At 52.9% G+C, this 22,745-nt stretch overlaps 1 protein-coding gene across 2 annotated transcripts; it reads left to right on the top strand.

The window, feature by feature from the left end:
• Nucleotides 1–7,697: 7,697 nt before the first annotated feature.
• On the top strand, nucleotides 7,698–22,730 carry SPRYD3 (SPRY domain containing 3). 2 transcript variants are annotated; one of them, XM_008704623.2, is made up of 11 exons: nucleotides 7,698–7,864; nucleotides 9,718–9,864; nucleotides 10,857–10,932; nucleotides 11,442–11,566; nucleotides 11,887–12,022; nucleotides 13,103–13,288; nucleotides 19,391–19,540; nucleotides 19,992–20,049; nucleotides 20,706–20,825; nucleotides 20,912–21,084; nucleotides 21,377–22,730. In XM_008704623.2, exons 1-11 carry the CDS (start codon nucleotides 7,803–7,805, stop codon nucleotides 21,509–21,511), a joined length of 1,368 nt encoding a protein of 455 aa, XP_008702845.1. In that variant the 5' UTR covers nucleotides 7,698–7,802; the 3' UTR covers nucleotides 21,512–22,730. The 2 variants fall into 2 exon arrangements, with proteins under 2 accessions (XP_008702845.1, XP_040498449.1); XM_040642515.1 differs by lacking the exon at nucleotides 7,698–7,864 and adding an exon at nucleotides 8,107–8,241.
• The last annotated feature ends 15 nt before the right edge of the window (nucleotides 22,731–22,745 follow it).

The raw sequence follows: 22,745 nt of genomic DNA, 5'->3' as shown, positions 1-22,745 counted from the left end.
AAATCCAGATTGCAGGACAGTTTACAGGATACCTGGCCTGTTTTCCTCAAGACTGTCAAGGTTATGAAAAACAAAGAAAGACTGAGAAACTGCCTCAGACCAGGGGAGACTGGGGAGAGATGACAACGAAAGCAGTGTGGTACCCTGGATCGAACCTCAGAACAGAAAGAGGACATCAGTGGAAAAATGATCAAATCCAAATAAGCTTTTTAAAAGGGGGGAGGGGTTGCCTGGCTGGCTCAGTTGGTAGATCATGCAACTCTTGATCTTGGAGTCGTGAGTTCAAGCCCCATGTTGAGGGTAGAGATTACTTAAAAATAGAGAATTTTTTATTTTTTATTTATTTATTTATTTTTTAAAGATTTTATTTATTTATTTGACAGAGATAGAGACAGCCAGCGAGAGAGGGAACACAAGCAGGGGGAGTGGGAGAGGAAGAAGCAGGCTCATAGCAGAGGAGCCTGATATGGGACACGATCCCAGAACGCCGGGATCACGCCCTGAGCCGAAGGCAGACGCTTAACCGCTGTGCCACCCAGGCACCCCTAAAAATCCAAATAAAGTCTGAAATTTAGTTAATAGTGATATACCAACGTTGGTTTCTTAGTTTTGGCAAATATACTATAGACATGTAAAATATTATCGGTGGGAGGAACTGGGTAAGAGGTATTGGGGAACTCTCCGTATTATTTTTGTGACTGTGTTATAAATCTAAAATAATTGCAAAATAAAGGGGTTATTAAAAATATATATCATGGGGCACCTGGGTGGCTCAGTTGTTAAGCGTCTGCCTTTGGCTCAGGGCGTGATCCCAGAGTCCTGGGATCGAGCCCCACATCGGGCTCCTCCGCTGGGAGCCTGCTTCTTCCTCTCCCACTCGCCCTGCTTGTGTTCCCTCTCTCGCTGGCTATCTCTCTCTCTGTCAAATAAATAAATAAAATCTTAAAAAAAAAAAAGCATATTTGTCAAAGAGAGGGAAGGAGAGAGAGCATGAGTAGGGGGGAGGGTCAGAGGGAGAAGCAGACTCCCCGCTAAGCAGGGAGCCCGATGTGGGGCTCCATTCCAGGACCCTGGGACCATGACCTGAGCTGAAGGCAGACGCTTAACTGACTGAGCCACACAGGCACCCCTAATCTCAGTTTCTAAACAAATAAACAAAAATTTTGTATGTCCCACTCCCTGAGCTGAGGATACAGAAATAAGTAAGATGGCCGCTGCTTCCAAGGAGATCACAGTCCACAGAGGATGGCCACATGAACTACCGACAATGACAATGATAATGATTAATAATAATATTATGTGCTAATGATAGCTTATGTTACCCAATACCTTCTATATGCTTAGAACAGTGCTAGCAGTGTTACGTTTAATGCTTACTGTAGGTTTATAAGGTGGGCGATGTTATTATTCCCATTGCTCTTCCTATAGGAAAACACTGAATCTTTAAAGGGAGAAGTGAGGGAGTGTGGTTTGAACCCAGATCTCGCTCAAGCCCTCTGTGACCTGCCTCATTGTTGCCAGGCTCCTACTTACCTTCAACAGTGTTGCTGGAGGTCTTTGCTTAGGACCATCTCCTGGGCAGATCCATCTCCAAAAGGCCTCTTTATTTTTTTTTTTTTAAAGATTTTATTTATTTATTCGACAGAGATAGAGACAGCCAGTGAGAGAGGGAACACAAGCAGGGGGAGTGGGAGAGGAAGGAGCAGGCTCCTAGTGGAGGAGCCTGATGTGGGGCTCGATCCCAGATCGCCAGGATCACGCCCTGAGCCGAAGGCAGACGCTTAACTGCTGTGCCACCCAGGCGCCCCTAAAAGGCCTCTTTAAACATGGTTCCTTGGACTGGGAAAAGGGCCATTCCCCAGAGCATCTGTGGTTAAATTCTGAGCCTTTAATATGTTTCCATGGTCAACACAGCTATCAGGACATCAGGCATCAGAAGAAGGAACGTGGGAAATAAACCAGAACACATTACCTAGGATCCTAGTAGAATTTTCCACCTGTCCCTGTTTCAAGCCCAACACATCTAAAGCCACATGTATTCTCTCCTCCCATGAACCATTCCTCAGCTTTCCTATTTTACCAGTGGTCTCCTCACTCTCCCAATTTCCCAGTCATCCTCCACTCTTTTTTCTTCTGAAATTACCTATTCCTGTTGGTTCTCCTATCTGGTCTTTTTTTTCCCCTCACATTTTTTTTTTTTTAAGTAGGCTTCATGGAGCTCAATGTTGGGCTTGGACTCATGACCCTGAGATCAAGACCTGAGCTGAGGTCAAGAGTCAGATGCTTAACTGATTGAGCCACCCAGGTACCACCCCTTTCCCCAACCTGGTCTTAAAGTGTTTTCATTTCTATGGGCATCCTGATGGTTTGGGGTTCTCATTGTCTTTCACCTGGACCATGCCAGTATTTTCCCATGGACCACCCTGTTTTCAGACACTACCTACTCTGTACCCAGACTATTCTTTCTGAAATGAAAATAAAGCGTATAATCCCTCTGCTCAGAAACCTTCAATGAATCCCTAATAACTGCAGGATTAAGTCCAAATCCTTGGTTCTTAATCCACTGTTCTATAACCCCTATTATTACCTTACAAGAACCACCCACCTCCTTGACCAAATACAGTCTTTAAATTCATACCTCTGAGCATTTTGGTTTTTTTTAAAAGATTTTATTTATTTATTTATTTGACACAGAGAGAGAGAGAGAGCGCGCACAAGCAGGGGAAGTGGCAGGCAGAGGGAGAAGCAGGCTCCCAGCTGAGCAGGGAGCCCGATGCAGGACTGGATCCTGGGACTCTGGGATCATGACCTGAGCTGAAGGCAGACGCTTAACCAGCTGAGCCACCCAGGCGTCCCATACTTCTGAGCTTTTATTCATAATCACACCCTAACTTTTCCCTTCTTCTCTAACCTTGTGTTCTCTAATTTTTCTTATCAAGTTCTGGATGAATTTAAGTTCACCCGGAAGCTCGTGGTCTCTGCGGAAAACAGAAAATCAAAGCAACAATGACGCTGTGTAAGGATAGGAGGGACCAAGGACTAAGCGACACAGAGGGAGAAGAACTTAAGTTTGCCTGGGAGGATCAGAGAAGGCTTCACAGGGGAGGTGATGCTTTGGTTGATTCTCGAAGGAGTAGAAATTTCTCAGGGAAGGACTGGGGGAAGGCTTCTAGGCAGTGGGAGCAGCACCTGTCTTTACCAATCGCTGGCTGTTCATCAGTGTCTCCTCTTCACATCTCTTATAGTTTGTCTTGTATTTCTAGCAGCTTTTCATATACCGTATCTTATCTTCCTCTCACTGGCTTATGAATGCCTTTAGGATAGGGGCCGCATCCTCTATTTTCCCTCTGCAAAATGTGGGTTGCAACACCTACTTCACAGAATTGGTGTGAGTGTGTTAGGGGAAATTCATGTGAAGTACTTGGTAGGTACTCGGTGTTTTTGTTTTTGTTTTCCTGTAATGAATAAAGTGTCTGAGTTCCCGGCCCACGCTAACGTACTCAGCATTGAATGAATGAATGAGCCTACCCTGGTTCAAAATCACATGCCCATCTGAACTCTGTGCTTTGGGAGGCCTCGTTGGATGGGAAAAGATCCAGATCTTTCAGCAGTATTTCAGCAGGGCGAGAATACTAGCCTTCGAGGGCTAACGAAACAGGAGGGCCGCTCAATCTGGGGAGGGGGCAGAGATATTCAGATGCAACTCAAGTTCACTGAATGCTTATTTATATTTGACATAATTCTCACAGCGTTCCATTACCATCTCCACTTTGCAAATTATTTAGAAGACATATTTAGAGATCTTAAATACCTCACCAAAGGCCACACAGCTAGATGATGGGATCCACTGGATTCCAAGTTCAATGCTCTTTTCACTTCAACATAAAAACTTTCATGACGTAGAAAAACATTAAGACTTTGGATAACTTAAATACAGACTTCTTTGCTAAATTACCTAAATAGTCAAACCACATGTAATTTCTAGAGCTAGAGAGAGGTTGTTTTAAGGCAAATAAAAGGAAGGGTAGCCTTGTGTTGGGGGTAGGGTGGGAATAAACACAAGAAATGTATTATTATGATAAACAGCACAGACTGAAAAAGGAAAGAAATGAGAAAAGAATTAATAAGATCATAGGTAAAAGATCCCTGACAAGTCATGAAAGACTAGACCTCTTCTTTTTCTTTTTCTTGAGCTATGAGAATACCCCCAGCCTAAGTCTGGGCTCTTTCCAAAGGCGACCTGGGGCTGTTTGAGGTCTGGTTGTTTGGGCAGGCCAGCTGTGCCCTCTTTATAACCTGTCTCTGGCAAAGCTGTTGAAGAAAGTATCCTAGGCTGTAACAAAACATTGGTCATAGTAAAGATTTCTTTTTTCTTCCCTAAAATTTTGGCCTGAGAGACTAGAATTTGATATTAAACAACCAGAGTAATTTTAGGGAGATAGCAATGAGGTCTTATACATCACAATCAAATACAATTGACCCTGGAGCAACGTAGGTTTGAACTGCACTGGCCCACTTATAAGTGGATTTTTTCGATAAATACAATAGAGCACTGTAAATGTATTTTCTCTTCCTTGTGATTTTCTTAGTAGCATTCTTTCCTTTAGCTTACTTTGCTGTAAGAATCCAGTGTATAATATATATAACATACAAAATATGTGTTAATTGACTGTTTATGTCATTGGTAAGCCTTCTGGTCAACAGTGGGTTATTAGCAGTTAAGTTTTGGGAGAGTCAAAAGTTCTATGCAGATGTACTCTATTTATCAGGTTAAAACCCACGTATAAGTGGGTCTGCACAGTGCCAACCTGTGCTGTGTTGTTCACGGGTCAGCTGTACTCTTTAGGAAAGACTGAATAACTGTCTCAGATTGAGGAGACTAAGGAGACACGACAAGTGAATGTAACGTGGGACCCTGGACTGGATCTCGTACAAGGAAAAGGACATTAGTGGAACAATAGGCGATGTCTGGATGAGGTTTGCAATCACTTCACAGTAGTATACCAATGTTAATATCCTGGTCTCAGTGATTATACTACGGTTATGTAAGATGGTAACATTAGGAGAAGATGGGCGAAAGGCATATGGAATTCCACGCACTAGTTGTGCAAGTATAAATTATTTCAAAATTTAAAAAACTATAAAACTTCTAGAAAAAAACACAGGAGAACATCTTTGTGACCTCGGGTTAGGCAGAAATTTCTTTCTTTCTTTCTTTCTTTCTTTCTTTCTTTCTTTCTTTCTTTCTTTCTTTCAAGATTTTATTTATTTATTTGAGAGAGAGAGACAGAGATAGTGAGAGAGCACGGGAGCTGGGAGGAGAGGGAGAAGCAGGCTCCACACCGAGCAGGGAGTCAGACATAGGGCTCCATCCCAGGACCCTGAGATCATGACCTGAGCTGAAGGCAGATGCTTAACTGACTGAACCACCCAGGTGTCCCAGGCAAAAATTTCTTAAACAGAACACCAAAAGTATGATTCATAAATTAAAAACTTGATAAATTGTACATCTTCATGGTTAAGAACTTCTGCTCCTTGAAGGATACTGTTAAATGATGAGAAGACAAGACACAGACTAGAAGAAATGTGAATCACATATCTGCTGAAGGATTTGAATTCAGAATATATAAAGAACTCTCAAAATGCAATATTAAGTGAAGCCACTCAATTTTTAAAACTGAGCAAATGACTGGCACAGACATGTTCACTCTCTTGATTGTGGCCCTATTAGGATTAGTGATGGAGGCCAGACTCAGGATCTTCACCTATAAAAAGGAGATATTATGATAATAAGATTTGCCAAGGAAGATATATGGATGACAAATAGACATGTGAAAAGATTTTCAGTATCATTAGTCATTATGGAAATGCGAATCAAAACCACAATGAAATACCACTACAGTGTTAGAGAGGGCGTGGAGCAACTGGAACATTCATACGCTGCTGATAGGAATTTAAAATGATACAACCATTCTGGAAAACAGTTTGGCAATTTCTCAAAAAGTTAAGCATACATCCACCATGTGGCCCAGCCATTCACTCCTAGGGGTTTACCCAAGAGAAGATGAAATGTATGTCCATACAAAGATTTGGCACGAATGTTCACAGCAGCTTCATTTGTAACAGCCAAAAATCGGAAACCATCCAATGTCCATCCATCAACAGGTGGATCGTAAACAAATTGTGGTCTATCCACACAGAAGCATGCTACTCAGCAATAAAACAGAATGAACTACTGATACGTGACACAACATGGGTGAACCTCAAAGTAATTAGGCTAAATGAAAGAAGCCAGATACTCCTCCCCCACAAAGGCGTACACTCTGTGATTTCATTTATGTAAACTTTTAGAAAATGCAAACTACACTCGTGACAAAAAGCAGATTAGTTGTGTCCCGGGGATGAGAGGGTAAGAGGGAGGGATTACAAAAAGAGCACAAAGATGCTTCTGGAAGTGATGGTGTGTTCACTATTTTGACCGTGGTGATACTTTTCGTGAGTGTTTACGTGACTTAGAAAATCGTACACCTTAAATATGTTGGGTTTATTGTATGTCCATTCTATCTCAATAAAGTTCTTTAATCAAATATATTTAGATATCAAGCACAAATTACCACTTGAATCCTGAGAATGCCAACAGATTGAGGATTCACCAAAAGGGCCAGCCCCACGCCTGGGACCTGAAGATGAGGAAATCTTGAGTGGAATCACCAGTCATCGGTAACACTTTGGAAACACCCTCTTCTGCCATCTCTCCATTTTAGGCCCCAACTAGCTAGCTAGTTCCTGGAAGGAGCCAGGAGACCCTGTGTGGGATGGCTGTAACTCTGGGAGCCGCCCTGGTCTGTTGCTTTTTGGCTGCCTTTGGGAAGAGCTGAGCTGAGGCTTGGGGTATTTTTATAGCTCAGGAAGAGGAGGTCAAAGACAAGCAGGAAAAGGAAACCAGAGCTGGAGATGAGTTGGGGAGAGTAACTCGATTTATGCAATCCGGGGGTTGGAAGGGAGCTAAGAGACCACATGCTTCAAAATTTTTGTTTATGGGTAAGAACACCAAGACCTGACCTCAGGCACAGACAGAACTGAGGCTCTAATCCAGATTTCCCAATTTCCCATCTACGGTCCTTCCGTCCTCTATTTCCATCATGCCAAGTGGCTGCTCTTTGGTATACAAGATGATGGCTTCCATTCCATCTAACCTTTGTAACAATAACTATTTTAAGAACGGGATAAAGCCCAGGGTCTGAAGGATATCACAGTCTAGCAGAGACAGATCTATATACAGAGGTGACTTTTAAATAACAAAAGGTTGTAGGAGGTGCTAGCGATGAGGCGCAGAGGACATGGTATGAGTATGCAGAGGAGGGAAAACCCTCCAATCTGGAGGAGAGATCTGGTGATGGGAGGCGATCTGGGCAGCCCTAAACACCCTTGAGTAGGTGCTCAATAAATGTGCATATCCTTCTTCCCTTCACATAATGACTCCGGCCTAACTTTCTTTAGGTCACACCCGGAGCCTTCGTTCCGGAACAGCGTGATGTTTCACGCCCCTGCGCTTTCTGCAACCGGAGTTCTCTCCTCCTGGAATGGACTGTCCTTCCCAGAATGAGCGGAAGACGACATGACTCGGAGCTCTGGGGAATAGAGTGCAGATGGGAACAGCATAGCTCCGGAGAATATAAAGCAGGTGGGAACAGTGAGGCGCACGAGCTATGGAGGCCAGCCTCAGGATCTTCATCTGCAAGCAGGAGATAATAACAAGATTCATTTCAGAAGGTTGCTGAGCGGATTAAAAGGACATTCCTATGAAGCTTTCTTTCAGCCTCACGTCGGGCACCGGAGCGCTCACGCAAGATTGGCAGTCGCGGTAGGTGCGCCGCGCCCTTCTCCCCGCCCCGCGCAGGAGGCGCCCCCTGACTGCCCAGTCAGCGCCCAGGGCGCCCAGCGCGGCGTCCGCGCCGCCACGTCGCCACCTCCCACCCTCCGACAGTCGGGTTTACCAGCCCCTACCCTGCGCTAGGTACCCAGTTCACCGGGCCGCGCCCGGCCCTGCCTGCGTCCTCCGGTTGGCTGCTGCAGGTGCCTGTCGTCCTGGGCCGCTGCAGATTGGCCGGCGTGGGTGGGGAGGGGCGGGCCTCCGGGAGCGTAGGAAGGGCGGGGACCCGGATGTGTGTGGTGGCTGCGGCCGAAAAGCTAGTGTGCGGAGCTGAGAGGCCTATGGATGAGGAGGACGCGGCGGCCCCGGTAGGCGGGGATCGGGGGCGGGGTCCCGGAGGCCTCGGGTCTCCCCGGAGCTTGAGGCGGGAGGCGGGGGTCCTGGGCGGAGGCTTCGGGGTCAGGGGCGGGGCCTGCGCCCCGGTTACGGGGCTTCCTGCCTCGGGACCCTCCTCGGCCCCGGTGCCGGGCCTGGGCAGACTGAGCATAATCGCGGTGACGAGCCGGATCCCCGGGCCCCCGGGTCTCGTCTGAGCGACCGGGCTGGAGGCGGGACCCGGTGCGGCTGCCACTCGCGGGTGCCAAGGCTGTGCGCTTCTGGGCGGGCAGACGTGCCCAGGTCTGGGGGCCAGTGTCTGTCTGGGGTGGAGCCCTGGCCGCGTGCGAGGAGGGCAGCCCCCTGGTGCCTACCCTTCTGGGCCACGTGGTGGCTTGCAGCTGCTGCAGGAGGGTGTAACAGGCGCTTTAGGATTCAGTTCAGCCCCGCTGAGGCTTATTGAAGCACCTACTGTATGCAAGGCACTGTCAGGCCTGGATGGAACCCCTGTGTTGGGTGATGGCAACAGAAAATTACCTCCCGTTTTTCTCACTTTTGGCTTCCAGGAAAAATCCTTCGGTCCATCCATCCATGCATCCATCCATTAGCATTGCTGGTGGTTTAAATACCCAGGTCATTCTACTCTCCGTCTTCACTGCTACCATCCTAATGGATGCCATGTCTCATTGGAGCTGCTGCGGCAACCTCCTACTTAATTGTTTGCCTCTTCAGCTCTTGCTTCTGTTATGATCAGTTCTCCAGTCAACAGCCTGAATGATCTTTAAGATCTGATAAACCTTAAAATCCTATCATTTTCTTGCTTAAAACCCTCCAGAGGTTTCCTGTCCCACTTGGAATAAAATAACGTGGTCTGTAGGGCCTTGTAGGGTTTCTCTTTGGCCTCTGCCTTCTTCCCGTCCTCTTTTTGAACATTCTTCTGAACATTCCCTACACACCAGCCACCCCGGCCTTTCTATTCCTCTACCATGCCTGCTCCCTTTCACCCTAGGACCTTTGTCCTGGCTGTTCCCTCTGCCTGAAGTACTCTTTTTTGGGCTTATCACGTGCCTGGCCTGTTCTCAACTCAAATGTCACCTCAGAGAGGCCTCCTCTGTCCACTGTATCCAAAGTGGTTTTTAGACTTTACCGCATTATTCTGTGTCACGCCACTCTGCTGTTTCTTCCATGTCCCACATTGTCGGGTCTGTGTCTCATCTGTCATGCCTCCTGACTAGGATGGCAGTGCTGTGAGAACAGGAATCCCACCCATCTTGTTCGCAGCTCTATCCCTAGCACCAAGAACGATGCACACAGTAGGAGCTCAGTGCATGTTTGCCGAATGAAAGGACGCGGATGGGGATTGTTGCCTGGCTTCGAGTCCGGTGCCCCGTCCACATTCTGGGTCGAGCAGGCTGAGATGCTTTGCTCAGGGCCCTGCTTCCTTCTCAGTCCCCTTCTCCCCATGGCAGGTTTGTTCTCATGAACAAGATGGATGACCTCAACCTGCACTACCGGTTTCTGAATTGGCGCCGGAGGATCCGGGAGATTCGGGAGGTCCGGGCTTTCCGATACCAGGAGAGGTTCAAGCACATTCTTGTAGATGGAGACACTTTGAGGTGAGTGTAGGGGGGTGCTTTCACATTTTCCTTGCTCTGCCAGATCTTAGAGACGAAAAAGGGCTTTTTCGGAGAAAGAGGAAGGCCTTCGACTGGGAGGGCCTTTGACCCTGGAGGCCTGTCGGAACTTAGTGTGTGCTGCTCCAGCCCGCGCTCCCTTCTGCCTGTGCCTCTGGGTCGCTCTGTCCTTGTCCATGTGGGAAGCAGTCATGTCAGAGGCAGGAAGCTGCTGGTGTCTTGAGTTGCCCCAGTGCCTTGTTGAGAGGACTCCAGTGGGGCTGTGGCGTGTCTGTCTCCTCAGCCCGAGTGTCAGGGGTTGGGTTGGTGGAGACTAGCCATTTTGGAGGCAGTGGATTTCCTGTGATGGGAAGGACAGTTCTGTGGTGCACCCTGCCCACCACCTTCCAGCCCTTCAGTGTGTGTGTTTGTGTTTGTTTTCTCTCTCTTCTCTGGCTGGAGCCCCTTCCTTGACTCCTTCTGAGCCGAATTCTCTCACAAAGTTGTCCTTGATGAAGGGGGAAGGAAGTAGTGCTATTTAGCCTGGAGACAAGAAAGGAGTGGGGACTGAATAACCGGCTTCCAGTCTACGAAGGGCTTTGGTACAGAGAATAGAGACCAGCCGTTCTTCAGCTCCCCTGAGGACAGAGCCAGAGGAAAAGGGCCGAAGCTGCAGCATGAGGGACTGAGGTTAGACAGGGTTGTGAGACCCCTACTAGGCAACTAAGGGAGGCTCTGCATTCTTTTCCCCCTGGAAATGAAAGAGCCAGGCTTGTGTTGGTCTGATGTGGGTTGGACCCTGGCTGGAGGCAGCAGGAGGGGTGGGTGACCTCAAGGATCTTGTTATGGTGTCTGTGCAGACGTCCTGAAGTGTGGCCTGATGGATTCTCCTCTGTGTTGGGCTTCACAGGGTGGGGCGGGAGGATGCTGAGGCCCTCCCCCCAACTCCTGGGCTAGGCTGCTAATGGAACTCCCCCCTCCCATTCCTCCGTCAGTTACCATGGAAACTCCGGTGAAGTTGGCTGCTACGTGGCTTCTCGACCTCTGACCAAGGACAGCAATTATTTTGAGGTGATCAAGGCAGTGGGTGGGCAGAGTAGGGGGTGAGCTTGTTAAGCTCCAGAGAACTCTTTTACTAGATTCTTGATCTGATCCTTTGAATTTTCCATCAGGGCCGTCTACTTGGCTGAGAAAAGGGCCCAGGATAGCATGGTGCCTCAGCTGAGAGATAGGTGCCCTAGTCCCGTCACCCTGTCCCTTCTGCTTGCCTGCTCCTCAGCCAGGTTGACTTTGACACATATCCCAGACTCTGACTCATGGCCTTTCCCACCCGCTAACCCAAGCCCATCTCCTATCTTTTTCCATGACTTGGAAATGATTTTCTGCGTAATCAGTCTCCCAGTTCCCCGTCTCCCCAGTCTCCCCAGTTCTCCCGTCAGTGCCCTGTCTTTTCTCTGATTCTCATGTCTTTTGTCTCTTTGGGCCTCTTTGAGTCTTTGATGTCTGACTGCCCCTCCCCAGGGCCCAGCAATTCGTCCCATTTCTGGTGCCTGCTAACTGCCCTGCTCTCCTCCCGCCAGGTGTCGATTGTGGACAGCGGGGTCCGGGGCACCATTGCTGTGGGGCTGGTCCCTCAGTACTACAGCTTGGATCACCAGCCGGGCTGGCTGCCTGACTCCGTAGCCTACCATGCTGATGACGGCAAGTGAGTTGCCTGCCGTGGAGCCTGACCCCTTTCCTATGGGTGCGGGGACCTTAGATACAAAGGACTGCCTTGGGTGGCTTTTGCTATTCTTTCACGTACGTTGGGGTTTTTCATGGACTTTTCTGATCAGGACGGGAAGGTGGCCTGATAGCGAGCCTTGGAGGTTCGCGGACTTAGAGGGGAGGGTGGAGCTCATGCGTGGACGCAGGTAGATGCATCACAGAGTGACTGGGAGCAGCAAGACGGGCCCCAGGGGCCAGTGCCCTGGAGAAGTTGGGAGGCCAGGCTCAGGTCCTGTGTCTGTGCCGCTCCGTCCACAGGCTGTACAATGGCCGAGCCAAAGGCCGCCAGTTCGGGTCAAAGTGCAACTCCGGGGACCGGATTGGCTGCGGCATTGAGCCTGTGTCCTTTGATGTGCAGACTGCCCAGATCTTCTTCACCAAAAATGGGAAACGGGTGAGTGGGAAATCCTGGGTGGGATTTGAGTGGCTTGAAGCCATCCAAGGACTTGTGAGAATGAAAATATTCTACTGGCTGGGGCTTGCCCAGCGACCCCCTAGGCTTAGTTCCCACCTCCTTCAGGCCATCCTCAGCTTCTCCCGAAGCCTGCATGTAGGAGAAGCCACTTCCCCTGCCCAGGGAGGCCGGGATGCTAGCCTTGATGGTAGATGCAGAGGGACAGGTTGGTGCAGTGAGGGGTGAGCAGAGATTGCGGGGGACAGGATCAGGGGATGTGGGGAAAGGTTTTGAGCAGCAAAAGAGAGGGAGAGGTTATGGCCTGGATGCCTAAGCTGGAGGTCCTCTTCGGAGCTTTGACTTGAATGCTTTTGAGGATATGTCCTTTCTATGTGTGATTTTCTTGTTTCACTTCTTTCCTTCCTTCTTCAGAGAGAGGCTAGTAGTGGTGAAGGGATGGAGAAGAGCAAACAGAAGAGAGGGACCCCCAGCTGTCTTTCTTCTCCTACCCAGCTCGCTCTCCCACCCTGGGAGGATCACTTTCTCAGGCCTCGGCCTCGACCACGACGTCCTTCCTTGGCGTCGGCGCCTCTGCGCTTTCCTGCCCCAGAACTCAGGTGCCGAAAGCATTCGGCAGCAAGTCAGGAGACTTGTGTTTGCCTTCTACCTCTGTGCACACCTTGCTCGGCCAGGGGTCCTCAGCAACGTTTTAGACTTTTCTGTACCTCTGGGTTTTTAAAAATTTTTTGTTTTTTAAAGATTTTATTTATTTGAGAGAGAGAGAATGAGACAGAGAGAGCACGAGATGGGGGAGGGTCAGAAGGAGAAGCAGACTCCCTGCCGAGCAGGGAGCCCAATGCGGGACTCAATCCCAGGACTCCAGGGGCATGACCTGAGCCGAAGGCAGTTGCTTAACCAACTGAGCCACCAGGCGCCCTGTACCTGTTTTTCTGTCTTCAGTGCGCGTGACAATTATTTGTCGCATCATCTCGCAAGTACCCTAGTGAGAAGTAGGTGAGCTCTGGAAGAGGGAGCCAGGCGGCAGCTCCCTCCCTCCAACGCTCCCTCCCCCCGCTGCAGGTGGGCTCCACCATCATGCCCATGTCCCCAGACGGACTGTTCCCGGCAGTGGGCATGCACTCTCTGGGGGAGGAGGTGCGGCTGCACCTCAACGCCGAGCTGGGCCGCGAGGATGACAGTGTCATGATGGTGGACAGTTACGAGGACGAGTGGGGCCGGCTGCACGATGTCCGAGTCTGCGGAACCGTGAGTGAGACGCGGTGGGGCGGCGGGCGGACGAGTGGACGGGGAGGGCTGGGCGGAACACCTGTGGGCCACATAAGCGGGTCTGAGTTGCTTAGAATGGGGAGTGAAGACGGTGTCTTTTCTGAGGTTTTGGGAAATGGGGATTTGGGGCCTTGACATGATTCTCTGATTCCAGATCTGTGTTCTCCTTAGCGCCGGTTGTGTCCCTTCCCCTCCCCATCCCTGAGAACTCAGGTTATTTGCTTCACTCTCAGAACAGCACTAGGCTCTCCTTTGCCTTCTTTGGTTCCTTCTGTACCTGGTACCCTCTGCTGCCCTGCACATGTGCCTTTGAGAGGCTGGGGCTCATTTGGAGGCGGGATGCCTGGATCCCCTTTGGGCCTGATCCCAGTTCGGCGGGCCCAAGTTTTCCATTCACTGTGCTGTGGCTCCCGTGTGGTCGCAGGTCCCACTCCTGTGGGGGAAGGTTCGGAGATCTTTTTGTAGTAAGCGTGAATGTCCGCGTCTCCTGTCTCCCCGCTGCATTTTTTTTTCTTTTATTTTTTTTTCGCTGCATTTTAATAGAGAACGAGAACCAAAGCAGATGAGGGTTCCGTGAGAATCCTTGACTCTCCAAAGCTCGCCTTTTTATACATCTTCCCGTTGTACCTGTTTTGGTCTCTCCCTGGATTTGAAACTTTCTTGGGGAGTACATGGACCTTGGGAGAGGGAAATTCTTCCTCTCTCCCTCTGTGCCTCTTGCTGGGTTGGGAGTGAATGGCTGCTGAGTCAGGGGTCTGGCCCTGACCTCCAGTGGGCTGCTCGGGCCTCCCACTTCGAATTGTCCCTCTGCTGCTCTCTTGCTCCCGGCTCAACCTTTTTCTCCACCCGCTGGCCTTCTCACCCCAACCCAGGCTGTTTTCAACTCAGGCTTTGATAGCAAAACAGAAACAGTGGGAGGTGGGAGTGGATTATGAGCAAGGCTGCCCCCATTCTGGAGTTCAAGGTGAGTCTAACCCAAGGAAAATGGCAGAATGGGTGCCCTTCTGTTGCTTCTGACACTCTGCACCCCCTCTGGCACGGGGGTCTGAGGACTGGTGGCTGCAAGCCAGGGCCTTCACATGCCCACTCCTTGACCCTCTCTCTTTCCTTTCTTTTCCCCCTTCCACCATGATTGTGACAACATCTACAGAGTTGAACTTGGGACTGAGCCAGGGCGATGTTCCAGCTCTCATCCCTGACCTCTCCTTAAGAGTGTTTTCCTGGCATCCTTTCCCTGCCTGGACCTGTCCCCACTCTGCCCCCAGCTCCTCCCAGGCAATCTTTTCTAATTGATGTAGAATCCTGTAGACGTTTATAAATAGCCTTCCTTCCTCTCTGCCCTCCCCCAATGGCCTCAGGTCACATGTTGGAGAATTTTTTCTTTCTTAGACATAAGCTGTGAAGTTGGGCCCTTCTCTCAGACCCTCACCCCAGTTTGGGATTGCTGGCAGGGTGGGCACACTGTTCCCTGAGCACCTGCCCCTCTCGGGTAGGCTGGGGCATGAGCCTCTGGATGGATATTTGCCTCTCTTCTCCTCTTGCCCACTACCCTATCTTCCAAATGAGGGTGACTTACCCAGTTTCTTCCATCCCCACTTGTCTCTTGTCCTGCTCCCTCTTGTCCCTTTTGACCTTCCAGTGTATTTCTGATCCAGCCCTCAGAGTTGTGTTTCCTGGAGGAGCCTGGGAGAGGTCATTTGGGCCATGCCTGTGCCTCCCGTTCTAAAGATGTCTGGCTCAGCTCTTTCTCCTCTTTGCTCTTCCCGTGTTCCGTCCCCTCTGCAGGGGGCCTTTCCCTGGGGCCTCAGACCTCTTGTTGTTGGTTGGAGCCTGTTTCTCCTGCCTTGGGTGATGTTTCCAGTAGAGTGCCCTTTAGAACCATAAAGGTTTGGGAGAGGCTCTGACGCCATCCGGTCCCGGGCTTCCAAGCACAGAGCCGGAGACCGTTAGCTGGCGTGCAGGACCTGTAGCGTCCTTGGCGCCGAGACCCAGGATGCCTGGGGCCCCTTCCCGTAGTCCTAGTCATCGTGACACCCCCCCGTGTTCCCAGAGCTCTTTTTGTTGTGTGGCTGGTGAAGAGACAGCCCCAGACAGAAATGAAGAGACTTGTTCAAATGTCACACGGTGAATTAGCCATGAAACGAAGACCAGATATTCATTCTTTGATCCCTTGCCCCCACCCTGTCCAGTGCCAGAGACATGCTGTGGCCTTCTCCCCAGCCCCTCTCCTGTAGCCTTATCTCTCCTCCTGGCCCCTCTCGTAAGATGAGTCCGGAGTTCCTGGGCTTAAGTTCCTACTTGCCCTGCGAGTCTCCTGACTAGCCCCCTCAGCCCGGCCCTTCTAGGGGAGCTTATGCCATGGGAGCCTTTGGCTCCTAGGCCTCTCTCTCAGTTTGGAGTCTCAGTTATCCTCTCTCTCCGCTTATCACTGGTTCTTCCCACAAAGAAGGGCAAATTACTGACCCCCCTTTTTTGGCTCTAATATTACATTATGAACAATTTCCAACATACAGAAAAGTTGAAAAAATGGAACAGTAAGCACCCGTCTATCCACTACCTAGCTCCAACAGTTGTTTGTATATAGACAGACCTGACTCTTTCTTGAGTGGAATTCTTCCCCCTGCGTCCTGTGGCCTCAGTTTCCCCTCCCGAAGAGTCCCCCCTTTGCAGAGCTCTGAGGGTGTTGAAGAGGTGCTGCTGTGTTTGCTCCGGGATGGGGGTGTTGCCCCTCACCTCATCCCTGCCCCCGGGCCTGCAAAGTGAAGTCCCGTGTGGAGGGTGGGGGGCAGTAGGTAGAGCTGGGGGATTAGACTCCTCTGTCTTTGTTTCCTGCTCCTAGCTCCTCTGACAACTCCTTAGTGACGGGGCAACAGCTCTGGTACACAGAGAGGGGTGAATGAGGCCCCACCCTCCAGGGGTCCTCCCCCAACCCAACCCAGGAGGAGACCGTGTTGGGGCCTGAGCTGGCCGGTGGGGAGCACGTTCTGGGCTCCTGTCTCAGCTGCTTCTAGGCCCTCAGGGCACTGAGCCCGCCTGTGCTCCTGTCAAGAGGGATTAGGGTCTCTGCTGGCAAGAGGAGGAGGGCGGATACCAGCAGGAGAGAAGAGGCTGGGAAGGCGCTGCTGGTACGCGGTGGGGGTTGGAGTGCGAGGCTCTCTGCACTTGGTTCTGCAGCCTCAGCTCCGTGCCCTCGAGTCCACCTGTTTGGCCTCCCAAGGCTTTGTGGGTGTGGGAAGGGAGGCACAGGAGTCAAGGGGGCTTGAAAGTCCCAAGGAAAGGGTGCCCCTACCCCCACCGAAGATGTAGGGGAGCATTCCCATTGATTGGGCGTTGTTGGAGGAGAAGCACTGAGAGGGGACGGCTGGTGGGTTGGGGTAGAGTAACCTGGGGCGTGCTCATCTCTCCTGGAGGGGTGACCAGTTCTGGGAGCCTAAGGGGCCGTTGTAGTTGGAGGTAAGGGCTGAGATGAAGGACTCTTTCCTTCTGTGCTTGGCCCGTCTAGTCTGTTGTAGCTTTGGGGTGACTGTTACTGTGTTGGTGTGTTCTGGTCTAGCCCCTATTTCCTGACTTAGGGAGAGGAGAACATGTGCCGACGAGCTGCTGGGCCCATGCTCATGCTGAGCACCTCACTTCATTTAGTCTTTTCGCAAATGCGGGCGGTAGTAACCCTGTTTTACTGGTGAAGAAACTGAGGCCTAAAGCAGGGAAAGTCAGTTCCTCAAAGTTAGTGGCTAGTAAGTAACAGGAGTTAGGAGTGGAACGCAGGTCTGTGTGGTTCTCTTTCAAACTGAGAGGCACAGATTGAGGGACTGGCATTGAGAGTCTGGCAACTCAGGGGCTGACCCTCCCATCTGCTCTAGGTCGCCAGCAGCCCTGGTGTCAGGAGGGGGGCAGTGAACTCAAGCTAGGATCCGTCGGGGAGGCCACAGTGCCCACCTGCCCCTGTAAGTGCAGAGAACGCTCCGGAGGACCCGCTCTCAGGACTCGGGGGGACTTCACTGGACAGGAGCAGGGGAGCCGATGGTTGAGGAGCAGATGAATGGGGGCGGCTTATGCCCTGAGGGGCGGGTGTTCCTCTCTTGGGGAGGGCAGCATTTGCAGGGACCTAGCCTCCCAGCTGTCCGCCGTCTGTCTGAGCGATGTGCCGGCCGGGGAGTGGGTTTCAGAGTCCCACCGTCGTGTGCCTCGTCCTCCTGACCTGTCAGCTGGAGGAAGCGTCCCCACCCTCTCCACAGACGAGACTGCAGTGGCTGCCCTCCTCAGGGCTGAGGCCGAGCGAATGGTTGGGCGGGTTTTTCCCAAGGATCGGGATCTGGAGCGTCTGTCTCTTGGCTCTGGAAGTGGAGAACACTGTGTTTCCTACGCCGAGGCCAGTTGGATGGCGTGGTCAAGGGCAGCTGCGGGGTCCCCCACCCAGTTCTGCAGTGCTGGCCGGAGAGGGTGGGCTGGGGCTGCTCCGCTGGGTGGAGTGTCACCCCTCCCGCTCTCAGGCGCCACCCCTCCCGCTCTCAGGGAGCCACGGGGGAGGAAGGCAGGCTGAGCAGAGAACGCAGAGGACCAGAGGACCGTGAGGGGAATTCCAGCGGTGTGGGCCGCAGTAGATCAGAAGATGGCCTGCCGGGGACCAGTTGTGAGGAAAGCAAGCAGTGTGAACAAACAGAGAAGACCCGGGCTAGGCCTGTGAATATCAAAGAGCCAGCGTAACCCGAAACACGTGGGGTCCCCGAAACACGTGGGGTCCCTGAAACACATGGGGTCGTGGCTGGAGGAAATGGAAAGAGCCTGGGTGTGGATCCCATGCAGCTCTGGCTTTTCCCCTGGTCGCCTCCCCCTGCCGCCAGGTCTCTTTTGGTGGGGGTGGGGGCAGGATGGACTTGAGGTGCCAGGGCTTCGGGGATCCAAGGCTGAGAAGGGGACCCGGTCCCTCCGGTTCCTCTCTGAAGAAGGCGGTGAGGATGCGGGCCCTCCCTCTGCCGGAGACACACACAGGCTTCCGCGCCGGTGCAGGCGAGCCTCATTCCTTGCCTGTTCAGGCAGGAGTTCTCTGGGGGTGAGAGGCCAGCGTCCAAGTCTTGCCAGGGATAAGTGGAGGAGGTCCCCAGGCAGTGTTTTCTTTGGGGCTGGAGGGGCGGGAGGGTAGAATGAAGTCTTGAGGGGCAGTTTGGCTAATTAAAAAGGGATTAAGGACTCCCAGGTGATGCTGAGGGTGGGGGAAGAGGGGATGGGGTTGAGTCATAACCCCACCATTACCATGACAACTGATAAATAAATCCGCCCAGCTTGGGGGTTGCCGCCCCATCATGCCCAGGCAGGACCATTGTGGAACTGAAGAGCCCCAAGAGTCCATCAGTCGCCCCCCCCTCCCCACCTCCACACGCCCCTGCGCAATGAAAGCCGTGAGGGGCTGTGAACAGGAAGGCTCGCCTTCATGTGTCTGGCTCACCCGTTCCCCGCCCTCACGTTAAGTAAAGGCACAGAGCTGGTCGTTCTGGGTTCCCTGGCTCTCCTCAGCACCTCCCTGACCCAGCCGTGTCCGAAGCCAAGTGAAACAGGCCTTGAGGAATTATGGTGGTCCCATCCCAGGCAGAACTGGTTTCTGAGCTCGTCTCCCCTCCCTCAGACATCTGGAGCTGGCACCCCCCCCCCACACCCTCCCTGTCCCCTCCATTAGGCCTCTCCAGCGGTGCGCTCAGCCTAGTCTTGACGGCTCCTCCTCTGCGCCCAAGGCCCCTGGGGAGGCCTCGACCAGCAGGGCGATTCAGGGAGGTGTGCCACAGCCTCGAGACCCCCGTGTGCTGCCTGGTGCTCAGCCGTCTGGGTTGCTGCGCTGCTGTCCGCTTCTCCCCCAGAGCAAGGAGAGTCTGGCTCGGGGGCAGGTGTGTGCTACCCGCCAGTCCGCCCCGTTCTCTCAGGCCTGCCTAGAACAGTGGGGCCCACGGTGCACCTCTAGGAGCCTTTCCCTTTCAGCCAGAGGTTTTGTCAGACCAGGAAACTGGTCTCGAATATCTTGGGACCAGGTTTCTAGGGCAGGTGTCCGTCTGCCCTTCGCACCACCCACTGCCCTTGGCTCTTCCCCCACAGCTGCTGGAGTACTTGGGCAAGGGCAAGAGCATCGTCGACGTGGGGCTGGCCCAGGCCCGGCACCCACTGAGCACCCGCAGCCACTACTTTGAGGTGGAGATCGTGGACCCTGGAGAGAAATGCTACATTGCCTTGGGGCTGGCCCGGAAGGTGGGCACTCGTGCTGGCTTTTTACCTGTAGAGCTGCTCAGCTCTGGGGCTGTTGGGATGGGGCCCGGAAACTCTTGGGGAAATCAGAGAGAGGTGGGCAGGCTGTGGTGGGAGGGTCTTAACCCAGGACAGAATATGGTTGTATGTGTTCGCTGTGGGAGGGTACAGACCGCCCCCTCCTCCGCCCCGACCTAGGACCTGGTAGAGGATCGTGACTGCACCACGCACACTGAGCCCGAAGGTGGGGTGGGGGCAGCCTGCAGCCCCGGCCGTGAAAGCCAGGTGCCCTGGTCACCTGCCCTGCTTGCCCTGCTTCCCCAGGGCCTGAAGGGTGTGGGAGGCCGCAGGGGTGTGAGCAGCCATCTGTCTGAGAAGACTGAAGGTTCAGATGCCCTCTCCTGTCCTCTTCCATGCATGCTACCGTAGGTTTTCTTTTTCCTTCTTGGTGCAGGATTATCCCAAAAACAGACACCCTGGCTGGAGCAGAGGCTCTGTGGCTTATCATGCCGGTGAGTTGGGCAGTGTGTTGGGGCTGCCCGAGGGCCGCCGGGGAATGTACAGACGCAGGGACATCCATTTTCCTGACCCCCCGCAGATGGTCTCCCCTCCAGCGTCTGGCCGGAGAGCCTTTCCCCTGCTGCTGTCTCATCCCCCCTTCCCAGGCTGGTAGTGCTGTCTCCTCGTCTGTATTTTTCCTCCCAGCCTGAAAAGCGAGGGGAGCCGAACAGGGGCGGGGGATCTGGGCCCAAACTGGACATTCCAGACCTCTGAGTTGGCTCCCTTTGCGCCTTTCTTGCAGATTCTGCACTTTCTTTTTTTGGTCGGCTTCACTTCCTTTAGGGCTTTCTTCAGAGAGGAGTTGCCATGAGCCCTGGTGTCACCTCCATCCCCTTCTTGGCCCCTCTCCCCTCTCCCACTAGCTCCCTGATGGAGTCTGCCCCTCAGCTCCCTGAGTGAACAGACATTGTGTCTCTTTTTTAAAAATCTAGGGCCTCTTTCTACTTCTGTCTCTCCATTTTTGTTTCACCATGCCCCCCTTCCCTTCCTCAGGGCCAGGGGAGGTGGGCAAGCATTCTGCTTGAAGCAGGGGCCTCTCTGGGGGGTGGGGTAGAGTGTCAGCCCCTCCTTCAAGTGTGTGTCTTCTCTTCTCCCCTCCCCCGGACAGATGATGGGAAGATCTTCCATGGCAGTGGCGTGGGGGACCCCTTCGGGCCCCGCTGTTATAAAGGGGACATCATGGGCTGTGGAATCATGTTCCCCCGGGACTACATTCTGGACAGTGAGGGTGAGTGGGGTGGGGGTGGCCAGCCAGGCTGGTCGGGTGGATGGTGGGGGCAGCACCGCGGGAGCTCAGGTTTCCTGGCCTCCTAGGTGACAGTGATGACAGTTGTGACACAGTGATCCTGTCCCCAACTGCCCGAGCTGTCCGGAACGTCCGGAATGTCATGTACCTGCACCAGGAGGGAGAAGAGGAAGAGGAGGAAGAGGAAGAGGAAGAAGATGGGGAAGAGATTGAGCAAGAGCATGAGGGCAAGAAGGTGGTGGTGAGTGGGGAGGGTGTGGGGTTGGACTAGGGTTCCTGGGCTTGGCTGGCCGGAGCCCGGAAGAGGGGAAAGCCTGGTGGGCGTGTTCTGAGGTGCTGGATGCTGCCCCGACTGCGGTAGGGAGCTGGTTTCCGGACGCCCCCTTGTGGTCACTTTCCGCATCACCCCGAGTCTCTCCCCTCTGGCGGCTCTGGGAGTTGGGAGTGCTTGGGGTTCAGGCCTGTGTGGCTCTAGCATCGTCAGAGGAGGCCAGAGCCAGCCTGCTCCACTCCCGTCATGTCCCCACCCCCAGGTTTTCTTCACCCGGAATGGCAAGATCATCGGGAAGAAGGATGCTGTTGTACCTTCCGGGGGCTTCTTCCCCACCATTGGAATGCTGAGCTGTGGGGAAAAAGTCAAAGTGGATCTGCATCCCTTGAGTGGCTAGGGGCTTCTGCCCTAGACCTGCCCCGTCTCCTTTTCCTCGCCCTTTGCGGAACCAGGTGCCCAGTTCCTGCCTTCCAGGATTTGCTTACCCAGCAGGCCCCAGGGAGTGCGTAGTCCCTCTGCCTCTCCCAGATCAGGCCCCTGCCAAGCCCCTCTGTGCCCACGTTCCTGACCTGGTGCATCCCAATCATCAGTCAGTGCTGGGCCTAAGTCCCTGGTTGGAAAGGAACAGGCCCAAAGAATGGTGTTGCTAGCTTGGTGGGTCCCACTTGCTTTGGCTGGTGGACACTCGCACCCCCCTTTCTCCACTGGCCGAGTGGAGAGGAGTGGGCACCCGTCTCAGCTGCTTTTCGGGCACGAGGCTTTGCAGAGGGTGGAGTAGAGAGCGCCCCCTCCCCTATTTACCACAGTATTTCTCGTGGCATCTTCTCTCTTTTGTTCCCTGTCCTCATTGTGCGGACCAGTTGCTGCTGTCATCCCCCCTGGCTGGGCTAGGGGGGCTCTCTTGGGCCTTCTTTCTCCTTCCACTGACTGCTGGCCCAGGAATACTATTCCAGGGTCTCTGTTCTTTCCCCTGAGAGCCCGTGTTCTCCCTCACTGCCTGCTCAGGCAGCGTATAGTCCCACAGAGAATCTGAGTCTCTGTTCCCCCCGTAGCCCTACGCACCTACGTGGGTGTCCGTTATATGTTTAGTGGAGTGAGAGAGGGGCTGCTCGGTGAGGGGGGCTGGGGCCTTGGCTCCTCTTCCCTCCTTGCCAACCTTGGGATACCCGTGGCACCCTCGTCCCTAGTCCCCTGGGTTATAGGCAGAGACTCCAGAGCAGGTCTCTCCTGCCGTGGTCATGAGCCCAGAGGGCAGCTTGGCCCCTCACTCCCCTTCCTTGCCTACTCCCCGGGCCCCAGCTTGCTGCCTGTGCCAGTTGCCTGTTTCACTTCAGTGTTTGATTCTAGCACTTACATGTGTCCTCCCCCGCCAAGCCCTCCTGTCTCCTATTGCCTTGACCCCTGACCCCCTTCCCATGCAGTGACTTCTCCTGGGAGGAGGAGGGAGCAGGAGCTGTTGGCCTTGGTTTGCACAGAGTGGGTGGGCCTTGGGGAAAGGGGGTGAGCTGCTGTGTTGCTGGGGTCCCCCCTTCGGCCCTCCACTACGATGTATGAAATGTATGTACAGCCCAGAGATGTTTATACAGCCAATAAAGGTGGAGTTTCTGTATTTATCAGTACGGCCTGGACAG

The sequence above is a fragment of the Ursus maritimus genome, unplaced genomic scaffold, assembly GCF_017311325.1.
Source record: "Ursus maritimus isolate PB19 unplaced genomic scaffold, ASM1731132v1 scaffold_26, whole genome shotgun sequence".
Lineage (NCBI taxonomy): Eukaryota > Metazoa > Chordata > Mammalia > Carnivora > Ursidae > Ursus > Ursus maritimus.
Note: the sequence above shows the minus strand (reverse complement) of the source record. Positions and strands in the feature narration are given on the sequence as shown.